This window comes from Podarcis liolepis (genome assembly GCF_965112155.1).
Source record: "Podarcis liolepis genome assembly, chromosome: 1".
NCBI classification, from domain to species: Eukaryota; Metazoa; Chordata; class Lepidosauria; order Squamata; family Lacertidae; genus Podarcis; species Podarcis liolepis.
The window spans coordinates 35,656,107-35,670,174 of NC_139554.1; the positions used below are offsets into that span (position 1 = coordinate 35,656,107).

The 14,068-nt window shown below is 36.5% G+C and overlaps 1 protein-coding gene across 2 annotated transcripts in view; it reads right to left on the reverse strand.

Moving 5' to 3' along the window:
* Positions 1-709: 709 nt before the first annotated feature.
* Positions 710-14,068, reverse strand: part of ARHGAP5 (Rho GTPase activating protein 5) — a 39,673-nt gene continuing 26,314 nt past the window's right edge. For both annotated transcript variants that reach the window (XM_083506090.1, XM_083506089.1), the window contains exons 4-7: positions 9,742-9,819; positions 7,786-7,917; positions 5,569-5,674; positions 710-4,786 (exon numbers count right to left, since the gene is read on the reverse strand). In XM_083506090.1, the coding sequence (XP_083362216.1) occupies positions 4,456-4,786; positions 5,569-5,674; positions 7,786-7,917; positions 9,742-9,819 (647 nt within the window). In that variant the 3' untranslated portion in view covers positions 710-4,455. The remainder of the gene's footprint in view (positions 4,787-5,568; positions 5,675-7,785; positions 7,918-9,741; positions 9,820-14,068) is intronic.

Consider the following 14,068-nt stretch of genomic DNA (forward strand, 5'->3'; position numbering starts at 1 on the left):
GAAATAATTTCTTTTTGATGGGCGCCTCACATATTGCAGCCTTAACAGAAAACAAATCTTCAGCAATGTGAAGTTTCAGTAGAAGTGTAAGAAACACATGCATAGAAGTCCTATCTTAGTTAACAAGAATGGCAAATTTAAAGGATTTATGTCTGTCATGTTTTTTCAACAAGTTATCAGGGTAGCATATAACCAAAAATAAATCATATTTAGCCTGTAACCTATTGGGTTGGATCCAGACTTGCATAGAGCCAAACAGGTGTTTCTGTGGGTCAAATGCTATTTTCTGGCTGTTCTGCAGGGGCCTTCTATCTGCCAAAAGCCTGCTATGGAGGGTTGGGGAACACTCAAGAAAGTATGTGAGATGGTGCTGATAGCTGCTATAAGGAAGTGATTTCACAAAAAGCAGCCCCTTTCCTCCAGCGGCAGGAAGATCCACTAGATCTCAAATGCTTTTATTTGTGGAAGGGCAAGTCTGGATCCACTCCACTGTGTTCTCCTCTTCATCAATGTACATATAAATCTTGCTCATCTATATTAAAAAGTAGATGTTCCTCTCTCCCAAATTGTCATACTACATTTAAATATGGTAGCCTAAAACTAATGCTTTACAATTTGTTAAAAGTAAATTTCAAAAACACCCATTGCAGAATTTCACCATTGTTTGCCCTTCAGAAGTTGAATATGCAACTAAACATTATACACAGTAGGCATCTTAATGTTTTATTCATTGCATTCTGCATACAGATAAGCTTCACCGATATTTAATTCACTGTAGCATTCTGTAGGTGGTGTGACAAGATTACATGAATTATAAAGAACTTTAAAAGTATATATATATTCAGCTGATATAGCATCACAGTTACTGTAAAAAAAAAAAAATCACAATGGAAGCTAAGGCCTAATTTTTAAAGTTCTCCAATTAGTTCATTTCTTTACCATTTTAAAGAGAGATTAGAAACTAAACTCCAGTACCTCAAAAATAAACAAGTCAATGGTAGTTTCTAGCGACCAGTATTCAAGTAATGCAGAAAACATACAATGAGAAAAATTGTTGCTCTTCATTAAAGTTGTATACCTATTTACACTATGTTAAAATCCTTAAAGTTGAGTGTAATGTAAAAATAATCTGTAAAACATCATTTAATATAAAATACCACTTATAATGTATTATGTGTGAGACTAAACATACTCATAAAATGTTCAAATACGCATTAGACACACAACAGAATGATGCTAAGCACAGCTATTTAGAAATAAGTCCCACCAACTTCAATGGGCCTGACTCCCTAGTAACTAAGCTCAGGATCATAGACTAAGGCTATAATCCATGTCACTGATTCTCAATGGAATTTGCTCAAGCACAACTGTGCCAAGGACTGCAGCCCAAACTGTTTATTTCAGAAACACACAGAAAATAACAAAGGTCAGTATGAAGCATGAGGAAATCAAACTGACAACTGTTGAGCACTGTTCACATTACTGTAACTGACCAAATTCACAATATCAACAAATTGTCTAGGACCTGAAACATGGGGGCAGGGAGTAAGCGATAAAGGATTGTTTCACTAGCCAAAATGAGCAAGCCAAACTGCGGGATGAGTAATCATTCTGTGTAGGACAGCTGTTTGTAACATCTATGACATGCATAGGATTCTCACAGATTATGAGGGGCACTTGGCCTCCAAAGACCACGTGTGTCTGATTTGCCTCCTGTTTTCACTTAACAACCAAATGTTTTAAGCGGGTATGTGTGTATGAAAAGCTGCTAAAGCAAAAAAACGACAGGCAAAAGAAAAGTGGGTTGCTGAAAGCCTTCTGAGTAGCATCTGTAGTGCTTTAATTTCAACGTAAAGATCACAGAAGGAGCAAGTAGGTGACACATGCAAGTATTTTCTGAAGTGTTAACAAAGCTTGCAACCTAGGGGCACCATTGAGTTTTACATAGCAGCAGGGAGTGCTAAAGTTGCCTTCAGATTATGGGATATGCAGATACAGACATACTTGTGCATTGTTGTATGCCCTGTGCATTGCTGTAAGGCTGCCTTCTCCACCCCAATGCCCTGCAGGTATTTTGGACTACAGCGAGCGCGCACCATCCCTCATCGTGCTGGATGGAGTTGATGGAAACTGGAACCCAAAACATCCTGGCAGGCACAAGGTTGTGAAAGGCTGCTTTGATGTGACAGCCATGACGGTGGATCATATTCTAGGCCAACTAAAGAACAGCAATCTAACTGGTTATAGGATAAGCAGAAATTCCTAACAAAAATAGGTTGTTTCAAATAGTTGTCTATAACGACTTGAAAACAAGTTCTGCAAACCTATCTGATAGGTAATAAAATAGTTTATCAACACGGTGAACTAAAATACACTAGCTTACAAAAAAATTGAATTCTAAGTGGAAAAACGAATCTCAACTCTCATTCTGTTAGACAAATTCTTTAAATGGATATGAATGAAAAATGTAAGCCTACTTGAAATAGAAATAAGCTTTTTCTGTACAGTTTGATGCTTTTGTTTAAACCATCTATAGTAGAAAAATAAATTCTTTAGCAACCTAGAAACAGTTTATAAAACTCTTGAAGTTTAATTTTTTTTCTTAACATGCCTATGTTAAACTGATAGCTATAAATAAAAGCTATTTAGACAACAGATGTAATGTAAAACAAGTTAATGCTACTACGTTTATAGGACGAAATTTTATTCTTGTATTTATATCCTGTGTGCTTTGAATTTGAATAGGGGGTTTTTGTGGTTGTTATTTAAAAAAGATAGTTGCAAGAATATAACACAAATATCAAGATAATTTATAATATACAAATACTTAACAGCAGCCTGTTTAAGGAATCTTAGCTAGAATGATAAGCCAAGTCATAATTGGAAGTACAATACCTAGGACATAACAATTGAAAAAGGCAATTTTTATTTTTGAGAAATGGAGCAAAACTCTTAAGAAACTTAATTCTTAAAATGAAAATGCAGATCAATTCTTAAGAAGGTTGAAATTCAAAATTGTTCTACTTGCTATATTAGATAGCAAACTGAATGAAAATTACAATAGTGTCTACAAGGTTTTCCCATCTACTCAAGATATCTCAGCAGCTGAAGAAATCAGGGGTTGTTGATTTTTTGAGCAAGAAAGAAACTCAAAAAATAATTTTAGGATCTGCAATAATTTGTTGCATGATAATTAGCCTTCTATCACATTTACTGAACACCAAAGATTAACCAAGGATGTTTAAATTAAGCAGCATTCTTTTACAGCAAAACTTGTACCAATGTAAAAGAAAAATAATTTTAAAATGGTGCAAAAACAGTAATTTTGAATTTTAGTACAACAGATCACAGAAAGAAAACCACATGAATACAAGTATCATTTTATGTACATATTAAGATGCTTCAGTACCCAAAGTATTTATTGCTATATATTAGCAATGCTTTTTTATACCTTTAAAGGGCCACAGAAAAATATATATAGCGTATATGTTAAATTTAAGTCCTAAATCGTTTGGTTTAGCAAGTTTACACTACAACAAAATTTTCATTTATGTATGAAAAGTTATATAGCCTTATATGAAAATGTCAAACTATTTTCTATATACTAGATGAATTCCCAATGGGAAAAATTAAAATTTCTAAAATATATTAGATTAGGTTTACAAGACCATCAATGATCTTTCAAACATGCAGCTGTTTACAGAATTAACAGTATTACAAAATAAGGGAAAAATAGGTAATAGCAACATTTTTGCACAATGGTTAAACTCACTTTTACAATAAGCATGTCCTTGGTATTGTGCTGTAAGAAAAAATAATTTTATCAACCCCTCAAACAAAAATGTCCACAGGTTTCTTGAAGAGAAATGGAAGGTACAAGAGTGTGGTATTTATAACAGTACAGCTTATGTTCTTTCTGAAACAAATTGTACTGTAGCAGAAGTAGTTTGAAATTTACAAATAAGATACAACTCTATTTTAGCTGTCCACAGCAAAGGGTTAAATGGGAATGAAACTGCCAGGAAAAAAGGACATTAAATAACAAAAACAGCCCTAAAGCAGGCTGTAAGCATTGAATGTTCCATAAATGATTTATTTAATCATTACATTTCTATAGAAAAGTTTTATTCACAATATATTGTGACAAACTGTCACAGGAATGATAGTGATTGCAATAAATGTTCATGCAACAGCAGCTTTGCACTTTAGTTATTTCTGGTTCTGTTTTTTTAAATTAAACCGCTCCAGTCATGCTAATCAGATAATTTTGACCTGCAGTGTTTAAGAAACAAGGAGTATAGTATGACTATAACAGAAAGGTCTGAGCTTGAATCCAGATGTTGTCATAAGTACTATCGTTGCTTTTGTATCTTGAAACATGCATGTCTAGTTTTCCTTTTCTATCCAATGCCAAGCTGCCTACAATCATCTTCTTTTTGCTATCAGTTGTTATATTTAAATAATCCCAAGAGGATCTGCTTGCAACTGGGGTTGTATCAACTGAGGTTGTAGAGGTGGCGGTAACTGTAGTGGTATGATGGGATCCACCATCTGCACTGGGTTGGAAGGTGGAGGCTGGTGTGCCACACTGTCAGAGGTTTCTAAAATTTCTCCATTATAGAAGAAAAACTGGCACTGTTGAATGAATGTCTCTATTACGGATTGAAGGATCTTGGTGGTTGATAGAAACTCTCTGTTTTCAAAATCAGGTCTCATTAATGTTGGCCAGAAACAGATAGATAAGTTATCTGCAGTCATAAGATTGGTTCTGCTTTGTTGACTAACCCTACAACAAGAATAAAAATGTTGAAAGCATTAATCGTTCATAAATCAAAATTAAGAAGATAAAAGTAAGTGCATTTAAAAATACTCCACACAATTTCTTTAAAACATCCAGCAACAGCAACTTTTAGATATAGGATCTGGTTAAACATTACATCCAGAATGCAGGATGAAAGAGAATTAGTCTTGGACTTGTGTCTACCCACACCCATTCTCCCCAAGTGAACATTACTACCACATACAGTTTTATACAAGAACTCCATGGATCTGCTTTGTATCTGCATGGATTGCTAGATCGCAGAGATCTATTAACATCTACCCAGAAAGAATGGGTTGGTGTTAATAAAACATGGGAATGTTTTTATCATGCATGTTAAGTTTACCCATCAAAACCCATAGCTCAAAAATAGAAGTAACATTTACTTACTACAATATGCATCCACATACATCCATACAGAACACTAGACACTAACAATGTGTTAAAGGAATACTGCAGACAAAGCTTTCTAGTGGCGTTATCAGTTTTCAAACCAATGTTGCATGTGGTCATGGGTGTCATTGGCATAAATACCATTGTACATATCACAGAACAGCAGTTTAAACAGGGCAAAATGGTATAACTAACTATTCCTTATAAATATTAACAAACAGTGAAATCCTCTGCATGTATAGTCAAAAGTAAGGTATGCTAAGGCCAATGGGATTCACAACAAGGTATATGTGTATAGGATTGCAGCCTAAATTCTATTACCAATCATTTAAATGGATAATTTGAAAAACAAATACCTGTTCAGATGAGTTATTACATATCTGAAGACATCGTAGTTCACTGGATGGAATTTCTTCACAATTTCTTTTAATTCATAGAGCCTCTCTGTTTTATCAAGGATTTCTGCAGAAGAAAGGATTTTTTTTGCCAAATATTGAAAAAGGCTTTGAATGTGAACAGTATTAACAAAACTGTGAAGTTAAACAATGGCCCTCTGTTGATCAAGTATTCTGTGCTGTCAGCTTCTCACCCTCCTTCCTCATACAGTGGTACCTCGGTTTAAGAACAGCCCTATTTACGAACTATTTGGTATATGAGCTCTGCAAAACCAGAAATAGTGTTCCGGTTAGTGAACTTTACCTTGGTCTATGAACGGAAGCCAAATAGTGGAAGGGCACCAGCAGCAGGAGGCCTCATTAGGGGAAGCGCGCCTCGGTTTAAGAACGGTTTCAGTTTAAGAACCGACTTCCGGAACGGATTAAGTTCATAAACTGAGATACCATTGTATAGGCTAATTTTGAGAGAGTTGAGAGAGAAAGAGAGGCAGCAAAAAATGCTAGGGACTGTTTCAATTTGAAAATGCTCAAAAGTAGAGTCCCTCTCTCAGAGACTTCTAAAAACACAGCAAAGCAGTGTACACCATACAGAAGATACAATGAAATAAAAATATCAATAAAACGTTTTAAAAATCCTTAAGTACTGGTTGCTGTAAAATAAATTCACTTTTCAAAGGCATATCTACTAAACAACACTGTTTTTAGGTGATTTCTTAAATAAAGGCAGGAATGATTCCTGTTGAATCTGTACTGGCAGGGAGTTTGACAGTACAGGGCCTGCCACATTATAGGTCCTTAAAAGTATTTTGGGCCCAAGTTGTTTGGGGTTTTGTGCATTAACACAAGAACTCTGAACCTGGCCCAGTAGCAAACTGGCAACCAGTGCAGCTCTCTCAGCAACTGGGTAACATGTTGCCAATTGCCTCCTCCTGTGTGCAGTCTGGCTGCTACATTCTGCACTAGCTGCAGCTTCTGTAAAAGATACAAGGATAGTCCCACATAAAGAGCATTACAGTAGTCAATCTTGAGATTACAAATGCATGAATGAACATGTATTAAATGCTTTTATTGATTTATAGGAAGGCAGTACTGAAGCCACAAAATATTCTTACAGCATATTTTTTAGAGAACAAGCATATAGACAAGCGAGTGGATTCTCAAATGCAGGTAGCAACCTGGGTTCTTGCCTAGGGATTGGTGGGGCTGAGAAAGAAGATGCTCAACTGGTACTCCAAATAATGTTGATAGGTTTTTGTGAGTATATCCAGGCAAGGGGGCAGGCAAGTTTCATAAAGTTTGAAACTATGTGTACAGAATTTTAGAACACTTATTCACAGTGGAAAGTTCCACAAATGTGATTCTTATTCATAGATGAATGTATTAATTTGTTCAGATGATAAACACTACAAAACCTATTAGAAATCTCTCTAATTACCACACTCACTATTATAAAATGGCGGCATAAGTTATCTTTACAGATAAATTACAGGGAACTGTAAAATTCAGCTTTGTGGAAGAGCTGCTAGCAATATTTTTAAATGCTTTAGTAGGATGCGTTTTACTAACTCTTGTTTTCAGTAAAATCCCTGGAAAGTGAAGTCAGCAGTAAGTTATAAAGGATGTTGCTTCCTCATGTAATTCTACATTTAGCTATAAAATGGCAAAGATCTGTGCTTTTAAACAGCATGCATGGTTTTTTGCATGGGTGGCAGAAGTTTTCACATATATTCACAAGCACCAATCTTTGCTTTTCAGAGAAGACAGCTGGGAATGTTACATGCTTATGGTTTTCTGAAGTGCAGCAACTATGTGTTATGTAGCCATAATAGACAGACAACTATCACCAATGAATTTTACTTCAATATTTATCACTATAAGCAGATTTTCCTATTTATTGGAATTTTCCAAAGATATTCAGAAACAAAATATATTCCAGAAGACTGGGAGTGGGTTCCACTCACTGAACACTCCTGCTAATGGAAAGACAATTTTAACCAATTTTTGTTTCCCTCATGAGCTACTTGCACCCACAGAAGTAAAAAATCTGCTCTGCAGTGGAGTGGGGGCCTTTGGAACAACATGGAAGATGGCTTGGAAGGCTGCCAAGCGAATAGAAATCAGCAAAAATAAATCTCCTGACTTCTATGTGCCACAAAAGAAAAAAAAAGAATTGCTTACTTGATGCTTCAACTAATTCTGGATGTAGTGAATAAGGAATTAAAGGATCTGGTAGATCTGCAAAGAAAGCTTTCAGAGCTCCTGCCACAGCATTTACTGTCACATCCATAGATTCCAGACTGATATTATGATCTGTAAAACAACACAAAACAGTATTTTATTAATGAGAGCCATAACTACACATTTCTAAAAATGACGTACTGAACTATAAATACAAATCAGCCATTGACCACTCAATTTAAATTACCCTGGAATAATGGGCTATTGTAGACTTGTCTGCCATAAGCACTGATCATAATTATCAATATTATAAATCATCTATTCAGATGTTATGAAAATGACAGACTGCCCTGGGATTTTATACACTCACACACCAACCATAATCAGCATTATCAGAATTTATCCCCTTTCACAGTTAGGAATGGGGACTATATATTCTTATACCATGCTATCAGCAGCCAAGATTATTCCTCACAAGAGAACTGTACAGACTAAGGCTGAAATCCAACATTGTGCAAGCAGACATCTGCTTAAGCAATGGTACTTTGCATATAGATTGCTGTTCCACAACCCTACTGGATCTAATTTTGTGGGGAGGGGGCATGGGAGGGAGGCAGAGAGGAACACTAACTCCCATCACATGAGCAGAAGTTCATTTGCTGAGGCATGGACACCACTGGATGTTAGCCTAATTTATTTCCAAAGTTACACAATTTATTTATTGTGCAAGTAAACTCTAACCTGGTACTTGAGAAGAAAAACCTTGTGTTAAGGTAGCAATGGATTATTTATCACATCATCCACCTTCACACTTAAAACTGGTTAAGGAGGAGGAACCCACATATTCCAAAGTTATAGGATAACTTTTAAATAAATAATAAAGTATACAGGACTAAAGCACTGCTTTCTCTCCAATTCAAACCTTCTCCTTTGCAAGCATTACAAAAAGTATATTTGTGCTAAATTACAAAAAAAATCACTTTTTCAAAATGTGACACTAAGTTACAATTTTTTTTATACCAGAACTGTTGCATCAGCAAAGTAAAATATTTAGGATACACATATTTGCAGGAGAGTTAAACCACAAACCTGTGCATCATTAGCAGAAGTGCAAAGTTTTGAGACAACATGAAATAATTAAATTTTTTTGGTAAAATGGAAAATCTGGAATAAATTACTGATTTACTCATCAAATCAGGAGTCCACAAATTAAATGTCCCCAACGGCCAACTATGATTTGTATTAACTAATAACTCTGCCCCACTCCATATTCAAGGGTGGAAGTTTTGACTGAAACACTTAAATAAAGCTCAAAACAAATCTAATGTCATGTTAAGTTTTGTAGGCACTCGGAAGCAGAAAGTCTTCCTAATCTTCTGAGCTCAGTAACAGAGAACAATGGTTTGAATGCAGAAGGTTCCATGCCCAATTTCTGGCATTTTGAGAGGCCTGGGGAAAACTCCTGTCTGAAAGTTTGGAAATCTCATTTCCAAAGAATGAATCCGCTTCACTGTTAGAACCAAATTGACAGTTGTTACAGTAAAATTATGCTTTACTACCTGTACAGCTCAGTTACAGATCAACCACTCAGAATTTTGGGGGAACAAGTAGGAAACGGAAGGGGCGGGGTTTTATTTAGATGTTGTTGTTTTTGATAAATTATTGTGACTTTCAAATTGAATTGGCTAATTTTACTGTAATCAACTTTACTGTAATCAACTTGTAGAAAAGCAGGCTACTGATCTAAACAGTAAATGAACAAATTATACAATTACCACACTGCTTACCACTGCATGTTCTCAATACATTAACACGCAAATCATAATTTGTACTTCATATAACTATACAAATGCACACTCTCCAGCTTCTATGATTATCTGTTTGGAATGCAAAAATTAGACTGCAGGGTTTGATAGACCAAAAATTATTTGTGATATGCATCATATCTCCCATTACCTTGATCAAATTGCTTCTGAATGTTGTCTTGATCAGTTTTATTCCCACTAACACGATAGAGACCTTCAGTACATAGACCTTTGGGGGTGGAAAGCAAATGTCACATGGTTATATTTTGCAAACGAAAAGTTATTATTTAAGCATAAGCAAAATTCGTATTAAAATATCTATCACACTCTTGAACATAAGTTCAACAAGTAGCCTGCCGAATGCTTTACTAGACGGCCTCTGCTATAGAGCAGCCTTCCTATTCTGATACAGAGGAGGGGTCCATTTGGTTATTATGCCAGATGTAGATGAGAGATAGAACACTCCATCCCTCTTAGAGCACTCTATGCCTGTATGAAACTCCATCTTCATATTTGCATGTAATTCCTTGTTGCCTGCAGCTAACAGGCTAGGGCTTAAAAAAAGATTTGCACTATTGATTTCTTCAATTAATATGGGGTGATTTCTTGTTTATTTGCAATCCTAAGAATGCTTTAAGGAAAGCAACCCTCAGCTTCAATTCAGCGGGCATTACTTCAGAGTAAACAATGGTTGTAAAAATAGTAAGCTAATTCTAATTCATAGTGTGATTAATCATCACTCTTTTAAAAACGAAACATGCACTACTACTTGCTCTCACAAAGTTTTATATTTTAATCACAATTAAAAAAGGAAATGCATACATAATTACATAATCTTACATAATCTTAACAACTGTTATGAATAAGCCCTCATGCCAATGTATGTGATCTGAATTCCCATAATCCCTCTTCACTTCTTCAATCCCACCCACACCCTCACTCATATAAACCTAGTCAAAGGTTTGATACAAGAAAAAATAATTGTCAGCATTTACTGGAATCTACAAAGTCTTTTTAGCAAAAACTTAACTAGCACTGACAGGTGCTGGCATTGCAATGTCCCACAAGCAACACTCTTGTCACATGATTTGGTCTTCTCCTAAAGCCACAGTCTTTTGGTCAGAGGTCAGCAGCCACATAAATATGGCTTTTGATACCTCCTTGCAAATTACAGATGTTAATGTTCTACTGAATCATGTGTACCAGTCCTTTGGATCCTGACAAACAGACAATATGGTGGCTAAATGTCTAATGCTTCAATACTGGAAGAAGTCACAGATAGTGTCTATGAGAAAGTGGTCTTCTATAAACATAAGATGGGAAATTTTCTGATATCTGAAATGTCTGAGCACCGTGTTGGTCCGGACCACCAACTTTTCTGCCCCACACTTCACATTCTCTCCCTTGTACACAAATAACATGTTGTATTGGTTTATAATGATTTTGTTTGTCTTGTTTAACTGTATTTGGTTATGCGTCATTTTGAAAAATTCTATTAATTAGAAGAACTACTAAAAGAATAAGCCACCTCACTTTACAAATGCTCCTAACTCAACACATATCATATGCACTGAATCACAAAAGGAAATACAAGCTTCATGGGGAAGAAAAGCTGTCAAAAACTGAACACAGGATAGATAAAAAGATGCTTTTTAAAAAAGACTTTTCTTAAATAATTACTAGGTGAAATATTCCAGATATAAAAATGTTTGCCAGATAGTTAACCTCTAATTTGAGTCACAGTATTACAGAACTGTAGAGTTGGAAAGGATCCCAATGATCATCTAGTCTAACCCCTGAGAGTGGAGGGAACTCCTAGCATTGGAAGGAGATGGGGGGCATTCCACTGAACAAGACTAAATTCTTCCACAAATGGAATGCATTACTTGGTATATCATCCTTAGAAAACTTCAGAATTGGTAGCTATTTAAACGTTAGCTATTATTGCAAGTGTAATAATATAAATGCTAGTTTTCATGCATTCTGAATGTTATTAAAATTACTGACTCTACTTAAAAATAAAACAATGGAGATAAAGGTTGCTGTTAAAACACTGCTACATAAGTTAGTAAAAAGGTAAAGGTAAAGGGACCCCTGACCATTAGGTCCAGTTGTGACTGACTCTGGGGTTGCAGCACTCATCTCGCTTTATTGGCCGAGGGAGCCAGCGTACAGCTTCCAGGTCATATGGCCAGCATGACTAAGCCACTTCTGGAGAACCAGAGCAGCGCATGGAAACACCGCTTACTTTCCTGCCAGAGCGGTACCTATTTATCTACTTGCACTTTGACATGCTTTTGAACTGCTAGGTTGGCAGGAGCAGGGACCGAGCAACGGGAGCTCACCCCGTCAAGGGGATTCGAACTGCCAACCTTCTGATCAGCAAGTCCTAGGCTCTGTGGTTTAACCCACAGCGCCACCCGCGTCCCCCACATAAGTTAGTATATGCTATCATATTGAAAAAGTTTGCAAGGAAATCTTGTCCAAAACCAACAAAGTGCGATCAGCACCTAAGCAGCTTGAATTCTCAAAATCTAAATTAGCACCTGGGTCAATTGATGACTACAGCTTAATCCCAAATAAAAACTGATCCTACAGAACACTGTTAGAATCACTGGGTTACTTTTTGCTCAGGCCTAGAAGCCAACAAACTGAGTCCTGGGCTGTATAAACCATGCTACCTATGAGTAGTGTAATATATTACATACAACAAGTGTACAATCTTTGCTCCTGTACACAGAAATAGTTGAGCTGCCCACTCATTCAGTTATTCAAACGTAACATTTAACGAGTGCACAATGCAGCGTACTCAGGTTTACTGCCAGCTAAAGGAAACTATTTCAGCAACACTTATTAAACGAGTCATTGAAGCAATTCCCTTTTACTGGCAACAAGGCAAGACATGCTGGGTCTGCTTTACTTCCTAAAACAGTTTCCTACCAAGGTTTACAATCAATGGAATGAGCTGTGACTGAAAGAGGAATGTTAAGTTTGTTCATTTTGGCCTCTGTTATTCTTAGAGAAGGTATTGTTTAATTTGATGTAGACATTCACATCACAACTCCATACATGTTTACTCTGAAGTAAGTCCTATTGAGTTCAATGAGACTTACTTCTAGGTAGGTCTGTATACTGGTATCCATAAATGTATTGAATGTTTATATATGAAATAAATGGGGGTTGGGAAGGAACAAAATCTAAGCCACTTAAAAGATTATTTCAGCTGATTTTTTTCAAACCTGCAGCACCTGCTTCAGTCTTGAAGGCATTGTACAGTACTGATATAATTTATTAAGCAGGGTTGCACAAAAGGGGAATGCTGTTTGTGCAATGGGGCTTGCCACCCCTTCTCCAACTTTAGCATAATGTCCGTCCGTCCCCGAGCCTTTCTTAGGTTTTGGGGAATACTCGGGAAAGATCTGGGCTGCAGCACAAAGGGTGGGGGAAGCTGCTGCTTCATGAAGTGGGGCTGAATTGCATTATTTTTGTTGTTTTTCAATGGAAATGCATGCAGAGCAGGATCAAAAAGTTCATCAGTAACATCTCTTCATTTCACATTATTTAGCTTTTATATAGCACTTTAGAACAAAGGTAGGCAGAAGATAGAAATCACACTAATCCTATAGATCCCAATTCAAGTTTCGTTGGAATCTTGCATGCTTACATTTGTATTAACAACATGTTTTAAAAGTGATTTTTCTGTATGTTAGATTTCAGTTTTTTCAGCAAACCTAAGTCTGTGGTTGAGGCCAACTGAGTAAAGTCAGGGAAATGTAGTCAGGTAGGGAGAGGAGACCACAAGACAACAGAGAAAAGACCATCAGCAGCATGTACAGGAGTAGAAGAAATCTGCTCTCCTCCCAGTTCCATATTCCAGGCGTCATAAGAACATTAGACGATCCTGCTGGATGAGGCCCATGGCCCATCCAGTTTAACATCCTGCTCTCACAGTGGCCAACCAGATGCCTAAGGGAAGCATACAAGTGGGACAGAAGCACACTGCCACCAATAGTGGAGGCAAAAAGTATCAGATTTAGTTCAGGTTATTTTTCATGAATTTGTCTTATCCTCTTTTAAAGTCATCCACGCTGGTGACCATCACTGCCCCCAGTAGAGCTAATGTCCATAATGTACTGCATAAGAAATGTACTGCATTTAATATTCTCTATCCACTTTCCCTACGCCATGCATAATTTTACCCACTGCTGCTCCAATCAAACCCTTGATCATTTTGGTTGGCCTTTTCTGAACCTTTTCCAAATGTACAATATCCAGTTTGTGTTGAGGCAACTAGAACTGTACACAGTATTCTAAACAGTCGCATAGTAGGTTTGCACAACAGCATTGTTATATTGGCAGTTTTATTTTCAATTCCTTTCCTAAGATCCCTAGCATCGAATTTGTCATTTTTTACATCTGTTGCACACTGGGTGAACATCTTCATAAAGCTATCTACTCTAACCCCAAAGTCCTGTCCA